The sequence below is a fragment of the Scophthalmus maximus genome, chromosome 2, assembly GCF_022379125.1.
Source record: "Scophthalmus maximus strain ysfricsl-2021 chromosome 2, ASM2237912v1, whole genome shotgun sequence".
Taxonomy (NCBI): domain Eukaryota; kingdom Metazoa; phylum Chordata; class Actinopteri; order Pleuronectiformes; family Scophthalmidae; genus Scophthalmus; species Scophthalmus maximus.
Genome location: NC_061516.1, coordinates 19,202,567 through 19,220,527, shown reverse-complemented (window position 1 = coordinate 19,220,527; position 17,961 = coordinate 19,202,567). Strand labels below are relative to the sequence as shown.

The 17,961-nt window shown below is 43.6% G+C and overlaps 2 protein-coding genes across 6 annotated transcripts in view; one reads left to right on the top strand and one right to left on the bottom strand.

Moving 5' to 3' along the window:
* The window catches only part of stk32a (serine/threonine kinase 32A), a 51,980-nt gene extending 45,268 nt beyond the window's left edge, over positions 1-6,712 (top strand). For both annotated transcript variants that reach the window (XM_035626443.2, XM_035626442.2), the window contains exons 12-13: positions 3,465-3,529; positions 4,133-6,712. In XM_035626443.2, coding sequence (XP_035482336.2) covers positions 3,465-3,529; positions 4,133-4,250 — 183 coding nt within the window. In that variant the 3' untranslated portion in view covers positions 4,251-6,712. The remainder of the gene's footprint in view (positions 1-3,464; positions 3,530-4,132) is intronic.
* Positions 6,713-8,281: 1,569 nt separating this feature from the next.
* dpysl3 (dihydropyrimidinase like 3) overlaps positions 8,282-17,961 on the bottom strand; it is a 37,256-nt gene continuing 27,576 nt past the window's right edge. For 2 of the 4 annotated variants that reach the window (XM_035626681.2, XM_035626683.2), the window contains exons 12-14: positions 15,086-15,265; positions 12,980-13,151; positions 8,282-10,126 (exon numbers count right to left, since the gene is read on the bottom strand). In XM_035626681.2, the coding sequence (XP_035482574.2) occupies positions 10,032-10,126; positions 12,980-13,151; positions 15,086-15,265 (447 nt within the window). In that variant the 3' untranslated portion in view covers positions 8,282-10,031. The remainder of the gene's footprint in view (positions 10,127-12,979; positions 13,152-15,085; positions 15,266-17,961) is intronic. The other 2 variants (XM_035626682.2, XM_035626684.2) reach the window with 1 other exon arrangement.

Genomic DNA, 17,961 nt, shown 5'->3' with positions numbered 1-17,961 from the left:
TGGAGACTGGTGAACTAACAGCGTATGGTCGGACTAAAGGGAAAACTAATTTAAGTCTCTTGTAGTTTGATTTTCTTAATTAAAAAACCCTCATTTAATCAGTGCAGCTCCACCAAAATCAAGGTGAATAATATTCAGCTGTCTTTGTTTAGCAGGTATGTCAAATGACAAGAAAGATGGTCACTCTAAAATTATTTGAAAAAATGTATGAATAAATACTAATGTTGCTCTGCGCACTAAGTGCTGGATGTGTGGATAAGCAACTATTTGCTATCAAGTTTGCCATGTCAGCTTAGAAGGTGATGACATGTCAATTCTGTCTTCACAGCATTTCCGCTGCCCCACTGGGGCCCTTAAAAAAAACCCACAGTCAGCGCAAGTTTAAGATTATTAAACGATACATTTATAATCATGTGACATGAATGTTAAAGAATATGTGTTTGGGCAGCATGGGAAGAGACTCTCAAGTCGTTCGGTGGCCAAATGCAGTAAAGAGAGAAATAATGTATTCTTACATCAGGCTGCCCTGTTTTATTGCATCGGCAAGTAACATTAAGTGATCCACAGAGGATGAGATGACAAAAAATTGAAGAGGAACGCTTGCAGCTCTAAGTGCGGCAAAATTGTTTGACAGGCTTTTGGCACTCTTGCCAATCCTTTCCAACGGTTTTCTACAGGAACATTTTTAATTTGATGAGAATGTATGCTTGCTACAGAGCAGCTGCATGTAAATAATGTAACATCGCTCCATTAGTATTAGAGTCGGGTAAAGGAATGGGCCACTGGAAGAGGCAGAGCGAGCTGAATACAGTATGTACCTGGGGATACTGCTTCATGCCACTGATTAAAAGTGAGAGCTCAGTTAGTTAATGCAAGAACATTATCAGAAGCAGTCAAACAGTTGTAGCCCAAAAAAAAGAACTTGATCTGCATAGTTCTTTTTTTTTGTTAAATCTCACAGATAACAATGAATGACTCAGCTGAAACTCTTTTTTTCATTAATCCAAGATGATAAAAAAAAAAATCTGCAGCACAAGTTTGATGTGTCACATATATCATATACAGTGTGAAAATACAATGCATATAAAACAGCATTGATCTAAATGTGATTTCATTTGAATGCGCACCCATGCTTCCTCACATTCACAGTATTTTGCCAGTGAATTGTGGTTTTTGTCCAGTGTCCTTTAAATATAATTCATGGATATTTTTTTTAATTGTTAGGAATTATCATAGACTGTTTACATGCCACATAATTCTTATTTCAACTACAGTCAAACAAAAAGTTGGACCAATCTGCAGTCAGAAAAAAGAAAGCCCGGACAAAGGATGTTGAGAAATGTCCCCGACGGGCTCGCATCCAGCAAAGCACTCCCTGATGGTTTGTCTCATTAAATGGAAAGTTTAATCTAGCAGTTGGCGCAATTAGCTTCTGAACTGTCTTTTTTTTCTCCTTTCTTTGGAGAATCTAATAGAGAGAAGGAGTGACAGAGAAAAAAGCGGTGACCTGCGCAATATAAGAATGTGTCAATGTTCTCTCTGCAAGGACAGAAGCTTCTTGTTGCATTGTGCATGAATGTCGAGCTGGTTTGCCCACGTCCATCCATACATCTAAATGAAGTCGAGCCATTCCGACAATCCTAAAGGGAAGGAATCATCAATCTCTATCTGGTCAACAAGGATCAAGATGAGATTTTTATTTTTTTAAATGCATATTCAAAATATCTGTCAGCTGCTGTCTAAAGCACATGTAAAGGATAACGGTAAAATGTAATTACAGTTAATCTAACTGTCTGTCTTGTCATTTTTTTCAGGGCTATTCTTTTATTTGGATTGTCCATTCATCCATGGTTGTTAGAAGAGCTGAAATGTGTGGTTTTTGGTAGTTACCACACAGCTCCATTTCTAACAGGCACTGAACCCTGACAAGCATTTCGGCCAAATTTCAAACTCTCTCTGCTCCTGACGACCAATGAAATTGCCGTAAATAATTTCAATTGCGAATGAGCCGGTGCACGCAGGGCAGGGAACGGATATGAAAAAGGGGGATGTTTTCATTGTCAGGTTCTGTCATGCCTTCGGAGCTAAGAATATATCACTATGACAGCCACAGAAGACACTCTAGATCATTCTTCTCTCATCTGTCTCGTATCTCTTTTTTTTAATATCACATTTATCACTGTAACAGTGTTTGACAAATGATACAGCATTCATCCTCTGTGTGTGTCTGCTTGTTTCCTTGTCCTTTTCGAAAATAGTCGACATCACCCGCGAACAAGCTCACGCGCGCTCACGCGCGCTCACGCTGTTCTGTTTGTGTAGTTACATTCTCTCTGTGTTCACGTGAATCATCTGCAGTATGCAATTTGCCACACTGCTGCGACAGGGTCCCTTAACCATACACCCAAAGGTAAAGGGAATCTCCGCCAAACATGGACTAACTTCTTATTTCATCCCCTCGCTCAATGTGCACGCCACAAACTTAGGCGCACAGCTCCTTCTCCGTTCTCTTTCTTTTTTCGCGATGTTCCCGCCCTGATTTAATCACTCCCACACTGTGACAGCACCTGCACAGATCTGCTGTGCTTGGCTCTGTGACTGACAGCTCTGGGCAGGGAGTGAGCCATTTCTCTCCTGATGAGGCGTCCAAGAGAATGAGCTTGAAGTTTGAGGGGGGGGGGGGGGGGTATGGGGGGGATTTGCATGTGTGACATAGATGTAATAAAGAACTAAAAAGGTTGATGAAGTTGTGAAGGTCCCAAGAGATCGTTTTGGGTTAGGGTTTTTGTATTATAATTTGATTTATATTTAGGCAGTGTTGGGCAAGCTACTTGGAAAGCACCAGTTTCTCTACAATAAATGAAGCTTCACTGCACAGGAGCTGCCACCAAGAGGGGGGTCATTTATTTAAATAAAACACATCATATAAGACCATGCTAAACATGTATATGTTGCATATACATGCATACGTAGCATGTACACACAACGGTAACAAGTCCATGACATCCATTTTCACCTGGACGAAACACAATTCCAACACCAAGCAACTAAATCAGTGAAAGTAAAAGTTGCGTGCCTCTCGATCGATAAAAGACCTCAGCTACTAAAAAAATACGTCACTACTTGTAGCTTGGCCACTACTACACTGCATTTAGGTTGGGCTTAATTGTACACATGTAGGAGTGATATTGGTAGAATTCATCGTTTAACAATGTGTTGATTTTTCTCCTCTTGTGTTCTTGTACCTCTGCTAATTTGTCTCTCTGCCACACACACACACACACACACACACACACACACACAGTACAGTGTAATAATGATGACGGCCTGACACGACAGATCGTGCAACTGAATCTATTTCAGTATAGCTCGGGATAATAATGACGTAATGGTAGATGCTGATTTTGTTGTTTTCAAGTGATATTCGAGTAGCCGATGTTGCTCTGTGTTTGTCTCTCCTCCAGAGCGGGCAGTTGCAGCAGCGACTGGATAATGTTCAGAGAGACTTCATTGTCTTCAACAGAGAAACGTAAGGAGCCTCCACGACCTGCCATACACATTCTGTACGACCAATATTGTACATCTTTCTGTTAAATAATGAGCACCACATCTGTCAAAGCGATGAGTGAATTTAATTATGTTATGTCTTATCTTAAAAATAAGAAACTTAAATGATTCTCCCGTTTGGTCGGCTATGTTGATAAACAAACACTACATGACGTGAGATGAACACGATTTGAGATTCGGACATGACCCCAAGTGTAAAAAAGAATTCAAATGGTGGGCTTGATAAGGTAAAACAAGGCCTTTGTTTTGCCACGCCAACCAGGGATTCCTCTAAAGCGGTTTTCAGACTCCGGAAAATGTCCAGGAAATTGCAATGAGTTTGCCAGTCATTGGTGTATGTCATTACATGGAGAAACTTAAGTGAGCTTATGAAATATCGGTGACATCAGCTGCTGCATTTTTGCCCCGTTCAAATTAAGATTGAGGAAACCAGATTGATGAATAAATGTGGAATAACAAAAATGTGACCTTTTTATTTTTCTTATTTTTCTTATCTTTCTTCTAGAGTTGTTTTCTTATGCTTTCTTTAAGCATCTGTAGCCAATGATGTTCTTTTACGCGACAGGTCAAAGAGGGCGGTGGGGGACTCGGAGTCTTCTGAGCTTTCCACGAGGGAGGAGAACAAGGCGATAGAGGACGGACAGAATAACAACGTGAAGCCGGCTGCCTACTTATCGGGCTAGGTCTCCGGACCCGAGGTCCCTGCCCACTCCCTCGCCAGTTGCACCTGCCCACAAGCTTGTAGATCAGCAATTTACGCTCAGACACCTATTGTTCTGTCAGCACAGGCACTCGGAACTGCGAAAGCCAAATGAGGCACAGTGTGCACCTGTGCATCACTGTTCACACCTAAAGAAAGAAAAAATAAAAGAAGAAGCCCTCCAGAACTGTACTGTAGGAGAGAAATTGACTCCTGGAACAGCAGCCATGCCAGAACCAGGCTTTTTTTTTTTTGTTGCTTTCCTGTCACCAGGAAGTGTCACTCACATCCTGCTCCTCTAAATCACTCTGCTGCTCTGAGGTCTGCTCAACCTGCCGGGGTGCTGAAGAGAAAAAAGAAGGGTCACTTTCCTGCCACATCTGCTCAGCTGCTACAAGGGAATGAAGTTTGACATGGTCAACTGTGGCTGCTGTCTGGGGCAGGACACTCGGCTGTTTGTTCTCGACAAGGCCCCTTCCTGGTTGAGGACACTTGTTGAAATGTCACAATGGTCCTCCTGTGCTGCATTGAATGCCATGGGTTTGGACGGTTGGCTTCGTCCCACGTGATCTGCACGACTGGGGAGTGGAGCGTGACGCGGAGAGTCGAGAGAGTTTAACAACGTAAGCGCGGGGGCCCCGGTTTTTCTTACCGCAGCAACCACAGATTCCTCTGGGATAGAAATTCTGTCGGCTTGAGCGGTAATCGCTCACTCTATCATAGCAGCAGGTACATGGTTGTAGCGGTCATTAGGGCTTAGCTTTGGTAGCTAACAAAGGTGGAAGGACTGCAACATTCGGTGCAATGAACCAGCTCCACCGGCTGCGGATATAGGCAAATCCAGCTCCTACCTTTTCTTCTCGTCTGTTTGCTATTGAGCCGAGGCAGAATATTGAAATGCAGGTCACGAAAAGAGGGTTTTTAACTTCAGCTTGAAGGTCCGTGCTTGACCTCAGAATCATGGTTAAGGCCATCAGATGTGTCTAAAGGGTTCCTCAAGATCATTTAGGGCCCAGACTATTTGAAGTAACCTCTGCCTCAATTTGCAAAACGACCGGCTGGGTCTTCAAACGAAGCCGTGAAGAAATAGAAAAGGGAGACGGTAGATGTTATATGTTCTGCGCTGAGCCTTGCTTTGCACATGCTTCTTCATCAATTGTAGCATTTAATGCACAGAGAAACAAAAAAAATAATAATAACCTTAAACTGTGAGTGATTACTTATTCCTTTAGGACTGTTTTGGTTTTTTTTGTAGATGGGTATGCTGAGTCCCAGATAAGATTCATTTATTTCCGTTACTGTATGCATTGAAATGAGTTTTTCTCATTTTTCCTTCCTCCTTTACAATCAGTGACGTCTGAGCCACCAGATTAGTCTTGTTAAATTTGGTTTGCAACCAATTGCTGCCCAGTGTCCTTCTGCGACAACAGCAGATGGCATTCAACAGTAATCTGAAATCCAGCACCAACTGGATAACACAATGGGGATGGGGGGGAAATGTCATCATAGATTTTTGACAATCTTGTCACCGCCAGAGTTGTTAACAAGAAAACGACGAATGAAGTAAATAAAAACCAGGCCGAGGCAATACCATTCAGTCATACTGTAGGATAAAACCATGTTGAAGAACCCTCACCTGCCTCTGAAGTTTGCCGAGGGATGCCTTATACTTGTAGATATGGCACACACAGATTGGTTCCTTTAAACCCTACGTGGATGTAGTCCAAAAAAAAAACTGAGCTTTTTTCACAATCGATAAGTAAATGTGATTTCTACTAATGCCTCGCCATTCGATTGACCTTGATCTTATCTGTCTCTAATGTGACTCAATCCTTTTCAAGTCTATTATACTTGTAATTATATTTCGAAAAATTCTGTTCAAAACTGTTTCACTTTTCTATTTAAAATTGGTACACTGTTTTGACTTATACCTTTGTGTTGCTGTTGGTGGTGGTGTTGTTGTCGTCATTGTTGTCACTGATGTAATTGTACAATGATCCAGAGTTGGTTTCCTGTTTGAGTTACAAGATATTGTGGGGGTAGTTGAACAGATGGATAAATCGTGGGTTAACCCAGAGTTGATCGTATTTGTTAGTGATTGATTCGATTTTTTTTTTTTTCCATAGATGATAGGAGCCACCACATTAGGCTGGGTTTTAATTGATGTGGCAGATTTGAACCCTCCCAAAAAATGAATGTATGAAATGATAATTGACAAATTGTATTTGACCCAGATAGAATAATTGTTCAACAAAACATCTGTCTGAGAAATTATAATAATGACAATTTAGCCTACGGACAGAATTGTTCCACACTTCATCCCTTTTATGGTTTTTGTTGTCCTGCAGTTGTCGCTGTGTGTTTACTGTATTCAAATGTGATGGAGTTGCAAACTATTAAGGTGTGCCTTAAATAATGAATTTCTTTTTTTCTGAACCAATCTGACTATGCCTTGCACTTTATTTCATTTTGTCTTTATGAATTACCGTATGTAAAATGGAAGAAAGAAAGCCACTGGTAATAAAAAGCTTTAAAAAAAATCATTGCTAATAAGAGTGTCAGGTGTTAGTAATGGTCAAAGCTTTTTTACTCCAAATTAAATTTTGAATGAAGATACCGTAGTAGCCTGTCCACTATCCTGAATATAATGCTGCCCCCTAGTGTTAGCTGACTAGAAGCACAGATAGGAGCCAAGACCAGGGTTGAGACACTTTAAATGAATAATAACAGCAGATATATAACTCAGTCAAAAGAACAGGCCTTGAACACATTTTAAATAATACAGGAGGAGAATTCAATTCAATTTTATTTGTATAGCGCCAAATCACAATTTGTATCATCATGTGAACTGGGTCTAGGTGATAGCACTCTTTACTCTCCTTGGTAATGCATCCTCAGCCTCAGACGAGCACCATATGCTTTTCCTATTCTCCTATTCCCTTTCCCTTGTCGACACACATCCGCAGTTCAGAGATTTGAGTCCGACACTTTTGCAAGGTCATCTAGAAGGCACAGTCCCTTCTCTCCCTCGCGTGGGCTGACCTGAGGCAGCACTTTTCCACGTTGATGGATAATCTGCCGACCGGGGGAAATAATTCCCCAATCTCTCTGGTATTACTATAGATAAGAGCAAAACCAGGAAAAGAAAACTACTGTTTATTATCTCCTCCAAGAAACATTTCTCTATACTCTGTCTAATTCTATCACTATCATGTAACCAACGCCCACCACTCCTGTTCATGCTGACCTGCTGACTCATCTCTACGACCGCCATCTCTGCCATTGTTACTATGATGTCATCAGATGTTCACACGCCGTTAAACGACGCACGTGGGACCGTCCAGCAGTTTTACTGCAGAGCCTCACAGTGATGGCCAATGGGATTGTGGTCTGCAGCAGCACATGCTGAATTTTGCAATGGACAACTTTTTTTCTTCTTTTTCAGAAACAACCTCACACGAGACTCTCGTGAATCTTGTCCTTTCGGAAAATAATTTATATTCATTACATTTCCACAGCAGTTTGCCAGATTGGATAAACCATATACCCTCAAACCACGAATATAATCACGTTTAACTTCACTCCATCGTTTCCCGTTGCACCCGACCATCCATGGATTGGGTTAAGATTCATGTTGTGTCTGGCTAGGGGTCCAGTTAGGGGTCAGGTTAAGGTAAAGGAAAATGAATGTTTCTCCCCCCCAAAAAATCTATTTACTTTAATGTTAAGTCTGTTTACAGTCTATCTGTATCAATATTACCAAAAGCAGACACAAAATCATCCTTATACAGCCTTTTTTTAAATGTATGTCATATAAATGTAATATCTAAGAATCATAAATACTTTATTGATCCATCAAATGACAGTTAAGCCTGTGAGTGCTTTCTCCAGAGGTAACCAATTGAAGTCATTATTAAAAGGTGTTCGTATAAACGTCTTATTTTTTACCAACCTTTGGTGCGTGTGTCTTTTTATGAAGTTGAATAATAATACAATAAAATAGGCCGCAGTCAGTCAGTTGCAACTCATGTTTATTCAGGAAACAAATCATACCTTCCACAACACACCTTATTTTGACCTGCCATCTCTGGGTTTTGATACAACAGTAAAAAAAAAAAAAAATTTAAAGGAAACAACATAAAAAACAACAACGGAGGTCGTCAAGCTAACATAAATACACACAAACCACCACTTGTGCCTGTCACACAACTGCCAAAATAAAAAAGGCCACCCCCCGCCCCCTCCCTCCCTCCCTCCCCCACTGTGGGACAGCGAGTACAGACTTCCCTTACAGCACTGTAATCCTCTGCTTCATCAAAAAAAAAAACCAGCAGAAACATTAAAAACAGAGGCCCGAGGCCCCGCGGACACGACCGGGTCCAGAGTGTTTCAGGTCAGATTCAGGCCGATGTTGAATTAGTATTGGTCAGGAATGCATCGGGGGGGCCGTGTTGGGACGACGACGGGGACCGTGGTCTTTCTCTTGTCCTGTCACGAGGGCCCAGTTTGTCAGGAATTAGAAAGTAAAGCCAGAGGTGAAGTGCTGTTATCTGGAAGCAGATTTTTGTAACTTAATCATTTCATTGCATCTGTGTTGTTTTTTTTTGTTCCTTTTCTTTTCTTTTGTAGTTGCCCTCTTTACAAGCTATGGCTAAGTTACCAGGAACTGTTGAGTTAATTCGTACTTCTTGTTCAGGTTTCTGTTTCTTTTTTTTTAAGTCTCCCTTTTCCCTCCGTTGTCCTCGTCGGGATGACAGAAGCAGGCAATAAGCTAGAAGCAAATACAAAGGACGGATTCTCACAATTTTCTTGTGTGATGAGGCAAAGTAAAAGCCTTTCTAACATTTGTTTTACTGTTCTTTTGTCGCCACAAAATCGTTTCTTAAGACATCAATAATTATGTTATCAACACATCATGGGGATGGTATTCATCAAGCACCTAAGAGGATTAAGAAGGGGGGGGGGGGGGGGGGATCATGGATCACGTCACCCATGTTAATGTGGCCCATGCAGCTCCATGTCCAACGGCGCTCCTGCTCCAGGATTTGATAAAACAACACCTTTCACTTGGTCCAGTAAACCCAAAGTGGCTGCAACGACATCATTCACAAAGCTACATCACATCTAGTGTATATACAACGCCACCTAGAGCTAACCAATGGTACTGCATGGTAAAATGTGACTAATGAGGGATCTAGTGTGACGCTTCGCTGACTATGGAGAAAGCAGGCAACTAAAAAGCGGGGGTGACATCGAAAGCCAAACAGGATGAAAGAACCATAGCGTCATTCTGAGAAAAGCGGTATCCATTTTCCTTTGAGATCTTTTTTTTCTTCTCCTTTTTTTCTTTCCTAGTTGAATGTGGTGGTGTGTGCAGTTTTAGTGGTGGATTTACAAATTACCAAAGCGCCAAGTTGACGCGATTTTTTTCACCGTATGTGTAGTGTACTCTGTCCAGAGAAGTGAGGCGATCTGTGGTGGTTTTATGTGTGTTGTGTTTCGGTGGTAACTTTATCCTTTAGAAGCAATTCAATATTCAGCTCTGGTCCAAATTCCCCAGGAAAAGAGATACTATTCTCATCTGAGCAAGGTAGCATTGTGACAGGTAAGGCATGAGGATTCAGTGTTTTGCTCTTTTAACTTTTTAAACTAATCATGGTCCTCTGCATCTCCTCCTCCCTCCCTCCCTCCCTCCCTCCCTCCCTCCACCCTGCACTCTGGCTGCTGCCGTTTTCTGGACGCATCCCCTTCCTCATTCTGCTGTTTAGCTGAGGGAGGTGATGTTGGAACGACCACCAGGGGGCACTACGATACGGCGGCCTGCAGGCCTGATGGGGACGTCGTCTGGGGTGGGGGGACCTGGACGGAGAGAAACGGAGAGGAAGTTAAAGCCAGTAACGAGGGGGGTGGGCAAGCAAAAATGGCATTCAAGTCAGCAAATCAAAAAGAGCAAGGCGGAGGAGAGAGACAAACTCATGCAGGTCTGCTAAGAAATGAAAAACAGTAGAAAGGGAACTCAGCTGTAACAGTGAATTCGTCATTACCAATAATTTTCACATGCAGACTTTCAAACAAAAATTTGTCCAAAATACTTAAATGTTGCACGAGCAGAGTCAAAAAAACGTTGTTTGCCTCTCTACATCCGCACCACCCGGGCTGGCATTTACTTTACCTAAAGTTCAATTCGAGGCAAATAACCTGTCACGCACCTCTGTGAATTATCCATGTGGTTAAAAGATTTTATTGTGTGTCTTTATGCTAAGGCTTCCTGTGACATAAGGGGAGCCATTCTCTTCAGGGAAACTTATGACAATCTGACACCACAAATTGATTTTAATAAATCACGCGGGAGACCTGTGACGCCACACTGATCCTTCCACTCTCCTCTGGAAACTAGTGCCGGTATCATTTGTCAATTCTTTCAGACCCTGTCCGCACGGAATTGCTGTCACACTTGCTGTCGCACACACACATTATTACTTTCCAGGCCTTTTTTTTCGAGGCACATTATTATCGTTTGATATATGGCTCCGTATGTCATCAGCAGGCCGTGTTCTGTGTGAGTGCTGCCGAAACACCGACAGAAGAGTCTAGGATCTGCACGGTCGTTTCCAGAGGATGAGCCAGTGCGTCTGCTGCAACCAATTATCAGCGAGTATATGAATGGAAAGTGGGATGATGTCAGACCGGGACACACTGCATCTAAGCAAACACTCCTTCACATCTCCTTTCCAGATGAGTACATCATCTCTGCAGGTGGTGGTGGGCCTGGACAAAGGAGACTGACTCATTCTGATAGTGCGCACACGCACACACACACACACACACACACACACACACACACACACACACACACACACACACGTACAAGAATACACGCAAACTTAAACACCAAACATTCACAGCGCCTGGGAAACCAGGAGCCTCTCTCCCCTTTACAGTCAGTTCATGTGCTCAAATGGGGAAATTCTTTCCAGCGGAGGTCACCTTCCTTTTTTTTCTTCTTTTTTTTTTTAATAGCACACCAGCCACATTTGTATAAATAGGTTGCTCAATACAGCCAAAGGCTAAAACACCATTCTGTAGACTTTTCTCTCAAAATGAGCTGTCAACTTTTTTGTTCTCACAAAGACGGCCACTGCCCCGGTGTGAACAGCCGCGGTCTCTGCGGGTTAATCAAGGTTGCACATGGACACGTTTAGTCCGTCCGGGAGGACAGGAGGACGAGCTATTAGCCACGGCTGCTGTGTTTGATTACAAACCGGTGGAAACACTGCCTATCCGCAACGCGACTTTTACCAAGTTTCAGTGTTGGGTACAATGTCTCACGTTTGTCATCTAATCTAATCCAGTGCTGACGTTGCATATGCGCAAAATCAAACTGTCACTTAGCAGTTCCGCAGAACGGAACAGATGTCGAATGTGAATACACGGTGTTGTGACCTCTCGCCTTAGATAGGCTTTCTCAGAGGACCGTGTCCAAATGCTTTGACAGAAATCCTGTGCGCTGTGCACTTTAGGGCCTGGGGCCAACGCTCGTAACCGGTGTGATTTACAATGAGTGCGACTGTGGGGAAAACTTCCACTTCCTACAGTGGCTGAACATATCAAGGAGGCTGTGGTTAGACGGCTTAGAGCCAGCGAACGTAATCTATTTGAGAGGTGTGAGATACTTGAGGAGTGATGTCAACAGAGGGAAAGGGATTTAAGGGGGCATACTTTGGAGATGAGTCATCAAAGAGAATGACTGATCTGAGCGGGGAGGATTCAAGTAATAAGTTATTGAGTCGTGCAAAATACATCTTCCATGTACATGTATGTGTCTGTGCATGCCGGAGATAAAATAAAATAAAAGGACCTGAATACATGCATCCTGAAATATATGCAGGAATGCGGGCTGATAGAAACCGTGTTTTTCTCTGACCAATGTGTGCATAGCAGACAAAAAGTACTGAATGTTAATTCATCCAAAAAAAAAGAAGAAAGAAAGTAAAATCCTATGGGTCCAAAATACAGTTTACATGGTTTTAATTTGGGGTTATGTTGTTCCTGTCAAGCCGCACTGAAGCAAAAAGCAGAAAAGCAGCCAACTGTACGTGCGTGTATAAAAACTTAACTTAACGTTGTCGGCTTTGTGGCTCATTAAAAGTCAAAGACATGCATAATCTGACAAAGCGTCATATAAACACAAGCACGGTGCTGCAGACAACGCATGCCATAACATCATAAACAGGATAATGAGAGATTACAGCAGTGGTTCTCAAACTGGGTGAGTGGGTTTACATGGGGGGGGGGGGCAAAGGAGGTGAATGACCGGGGGGAAATTATGACTTTACAGATGCTAACATGCTAGCCTTTATTTCACTTCAAATCAGCTTGGATATGTCCTTTCATTAGTTTCTTCCCCTATCACTGTTAATGACAGATAGAATTGGGTGGCGGGCGGGCGGGCGGGAATTTTCATTTCGGCTTCTGAAAGGGGTTCGTGCCCGGAAAAAAAAAGTTTGACAACCACTTGAGACTCAAATAGTTTTTTTGTACATAAAGGGGGACGTGATGGTGGATCCACCGGGGCACATGCATGCTCCCCCGACGTCCGTGCACACATGAGTATAAAAAAAAAAGCCCCCCAATGCAGTTCAATGACAGATGACAAAGAAAGGACCGGGTGATCGAGTGGTGGCGGGGGTCGTATTAAGAAGCTGGGCTCACCGCATGGTGCAGGGTTACCTGTGAGACTAAATCCAGACTGGTGCAGGTTTCGGACAGGCTGCTTGGTGGGAGAGGTGCGCGCGGAGGCGGATGGGGTGCCACCGCGGGACATGGAGAATTCAGACACCGGGCCGTCGTACATTCCCCGGGGCACCGCCCTGAGGACCGCCAGCTGCGGGACAAAAGAAAAAGAGGGGAGAGGTGAAGGCGGAGGAGGAGGACAGGAGAAATGAGGGGAAAAAGGACGGGCACGAACAAAGAGAGACATTACGGCGTTCGGTAATACAAAACACTGAATGGACCCAAGTCCACACCTGTTTGGCGTTATATGGTTGTTTGTGCAACTGTTTGTGTCTGAATGATATGTCCTTTTTTTTTTTTTCGTGGAGCCTTTTTTTCCCCCCTGCCCGAGAACCAGTTCCAGATTTTCACATAAACACACAAGTGAGCAAACTCTTTTTCAGGCCGGAGACGGGAAAAAAACAACAACAAAAAACCCCCCCCCGAACCCTTGAACATACAGAATTCGTATGTTTTAAATCAAGTCAAGACTTCATGCAGTGAAGGAGTCACTGTCGGCCCGTGTGCCTGTGCCGCCGCGGAATCGTGGAAAAGCTCCGTCAGGGAGTTTAAAAAGAGACATCTGCGAACGGGGAAAGCATAACAGTGGCCGCTACCAAGATAAACAGCACGCTGCTCTTACGGCTCCATTTTCTCATCGGCCGCCAGATGCAAATTACTGAATTGTTATGCAATGAGATTTCTACGGCCGCAAGAAAGGTGGCAAGACAGGGTGAGCTGGGTTAAATGCTGCTATCAATTGGTTTGAAGTGGGTTGAATGGGGTTGGTTGTCACGTCCTTGATTTTTATCAATTATTATTAACACAGTGACGGCCATTTTGATTATCATCATCCCGACAAGGTGAAGCAACTTAACAATGGTCAAACGGCTCTCTGGGTTGTATTAGTTGTGGTGAACAGGAGTGTAATATATTTCATCCAGCTGTCTCATTCATTTGGGCTCTGTACAGTCTGAGTGCAGTAAACTTTGCATTGACCGTGTTATTTCTCTTTGCATACTCTCACTGTGAAGCTACCACCAGCTCAGCAGCGCGACTGGAACTTCTTGTATTCCCTGTGGTGTTGCCAAGAAAACAGGAGACATGAGTTTCACTCTGTGGTTTTTTTGTATGTATTAAACAAACCAAGATTCAGCACGATCATTTGTGACCCAGTACATGGATTATGTTACTTTTGGACACAGTCAGGCTACTGTAGCTGTTTGCCCCCGTTTAAGCTGACGGCGTTCAGACATTAACAATGTTAAAATTGAGGTTTCATTAAACTTTTGACCAAAAAACGTTGACCAGCACTGGACGTATCGGTTGCAAAAGACTCTATAAAGCCGTCCGCTACCTTTCCTGTAATAAGGGGCAACGTGCCTAAATAGCTTTTAGACTAATCCCGACTGTAGACTTTGGGAACTCTTTAAACTGCGTGTGGTCGGCCTCTTTGGAGAGTTACCCGAATTCAAACCCACCACATCCTTTTCAAAAAAAAACACGAGGACAAAGCCTCGACCACCCTCACTGCACGGTTGGTCCATTCACGCTGCAGTGTCAAAAATGCGGCCGCTCGGCCTGTGGCTGGAATATGGAGATTGATTTTCAGACCCACTGTATCTCCCCCACATCCCGTTTCCCTGCCACCTTCTTTTCCACCAGCTTTTCTCTCCATCATCGCCCTGACTTCTCTCGCTGCCCTAACTGCCTCACTTACTCACTTTTCAATCCTGAAGGCCCGGACTCCTGCCTCCGGGCTCCTCTCTCTCTCATTAATAAAAGCAGCAATTAGTCTTCCTCCCATCGTGTTCTTTTTTATTTACTGTAGGGCAACATCTTTAGTGCATAGCAGGTATTGTTGTGGTGTTCGCAATCACCATCCGTTGGCTATGCAACAGGGTCGTGATTACTGTGATGGCCCACCGAAAAAAGGGATTTGTACGGATTATCTTTGCTTTATCTGTTCAGCAGTTTGATCGTCGATCGTCCGATCCAAAGTATCAGAGAGAAAAAAGGCACACAGCAGTAAAAACCTGTATTCACCTGCTTCCTGGCCTTAACACGCTTGTAGGCAAAGTCAGGGAAGGGAGAGCAGGGAATGAAGCGGCCCACGCCGGAGGTGACGTGCAGGTTCCCGTCTTCCAGAACAATCTTCCCCTGGCAGATCACCACTTGTGGGGCTCCACGCAGCTCCATGCCCTCGAACACGTTGTACTCGGCAGCCTACAGCACAAACATATTCAAAGGATCATACACCTGTGAGGAAGTCACGTCGTGCCGGCGGGTAAGAGAGAACAGAATTCAGCAAGGTGGAAATATCCAGCACAGTAGAAATGAACGGTAGAAATGAACAAAACCTATGAATACATGTTTCATTTTTCAGAGAAATAGCGACAATTTAAATCATATGGAAGGATCCAACCCCTTCAGGTTGACACACAGACATGGAACTAAGGGGAATAATTCAATTCAGTAATGAAAAGCAGTTAAAGGGCTCTGAGATACTTCGTTTATTGAGGCCACACTGAAGCACAACTTAGTTTAAACAAATAACTCTGCACGATTGTAAGAATTAAGAGAGTGGAGTTATTCGTTATGTAGTCATATGATAAAAAATTCCTCCAATTCATTTATTTTTTTGTCCCGGGTTCGAAAATTAAATTAAAGTTCTGGATAAACTCCAATTTGACAAAACACAAAATCAGCGACACAAAAACAAACAGCCCTCCCCTAACCGTGCTCATGAACAAAGGGATGGAGTCGGTGAAGAGGCCGACAACAGGGGGCGCTGTGCTTCTCCCCTACGCTCTCGTACTCCCTCGCTCTCTTGCTCCCATTCATCATTCGTCACCTTGTTACTTGCTCTCGTCTTATTGACATGTACAGACACCTGCCGCCATCAAGCTGGCGTCCGCCGCCGCCCGCCGTAGCACTTCTCGCCTCCTTTCCCTCTCGCTGGTTCTCTCCCTCTCTTTCTCCTTCCAGTTGTCTGCCCCCTTCATTCACGTATCCCTCTTCCTGTCTGTTTTCCATCCCGTCCTTCTCCCCCTCACCCATTATTGCTCGATTTACGTAATCCCTCGCAAAATATTTGTTTGTGTCTAACCTCGCGCACCATTCATCCTCTTCCAGTTTCCCCCACATGCTGCCAACTTTCTTCTCTCGACATGTTTGTGATCTGCGATCACCCCCCCCCCCCCCCCCCCCCCCCCCCCCCCCCATTCCATTGTTTGCTTATTCCCGCTGCACACGGCCCCGTTTTTCTGCTGCCATCCAAATCAGGCCAGAACAGGACATAACTAAGACTTAGTGTAAGCCAAACATGATGTCATGGCTGAGTGTGTCTAGGAAAGTGTGTGTGTGTGTGTGTGTGTGTGTGTGTGTGTGTGTGTGTGTGTGTGTGTGTGTGTGTGGGTGTGTGTGTGTGCGTGTGTGTGTGTGTGCACGCGCTGCAGCCTGTCCCTATGTGTCAGAATATCCTTATGTGTTATCAATGCATTTGTATTACGACAAAAACAAAGCTATCCAGACCAGATGTGGGCCTACTGATGACAAAAGCTAAACTCCTTTTGTTTTTATGTGTGTGTGTGTGTGTGTACAGGGCAGGGCATTCCCCGGAATAGTGTGCTGGTAGAAAAGGTCTGCTCCTGTTTGGCCTGAGATCAGACTGTCCATTAAGGTAGATTTATTGGAGCTGGGAGCTGCCATGCTCTAGTCTTCTGCCCCCCCCCCCCCCTTCTCTCTCTCTCTCTCAGTTTTTCTATCTGGAAGTACGAGTATAGCAGGAAATGAGAGGGTGACATCATTATGTAAGAACCCATGGATCCTCAGTGGACATACTCCACATTTGGAGAAGGCATATTATTAGTAGTCCACCTCTTCTCTTTCCGTTCCTCCACATGGAGTCGCATGGCGATGTTCTTTCACTCTCACTCAACAGAAAAAAATGATTGTCCTTTGAGCAAGGAAGAGTCCAACTTACAAGCTTTTCCCTTCATCGTTCCTAAAAACCAACCCGGCAAACATCGTTAGTAAAAACGGGCATTCCTCGCTCACTCACGTGCTTCTGTAAAAGCGGGAGTTGTGCTCGACCGGTAAAAACCTTCTTTTCCTGTGGGCACACGCTTCCTCTGTTGCCCAGCGGCCTGCTTGGGATCCTCTAATGTCTGTGTAATGGTCCGGACCTCATTACTCATATGTGTGTATATATGTGCGTGCCAAAGTGTCCTCGTGAGGCCCGTGTGTTTGACCTTCAGAGTGAGGACAGCAACATCTGAAATCCGAAAATACAGTTTCACGTTTCTACTGTAGCTTCCCTTTTCTTTTTCCCAATTGGCAAAGTATCAAAGTATAATTTACTGTAATTTCAAGAAAGATTTAATACAAGTGCTTCGTGTAATGAGTTTTAAAGCCATTATATAAGAAGAAGAAAAAGAGAACTATTGAGCTTCATTTTTGTTGCATGGTGCTGCAGATGCTCCAGACTTTCAATAAATTATAAGCTATATCTTAACACACATGTAACACATACGGTAATAGACAGACTTTGGAAAAAGTTACATAGCAGGAGGATTAATTTATTGACTATGGTGAACTTTGTAGAAGGAACGGTGCAACAGTTACTCATGCTGTCAAACTGCAGCCGGGTCAAAAGATTTTTCTAAATATTAATATATAAAAAATCAAATAGTCTTCCAGCTGTGATTTGTGGTCTGCACCTAAAAACAGTCCGCCAGGCACAAAAAAAAAAATCCAAAGCGGATGCCAAAGGAGGGCTGTTGTCGGCTACACTACAGGACCAGTTCTGATTCATATTGCATGTTGAGTGAGATGTTTCCCAGGAATTCAGATGTCTTCTAAAATGTTTCCTGATGAGTTTTGGTCCATGGGTACGGATGTTCCAAATCTCTGGGGTTTGT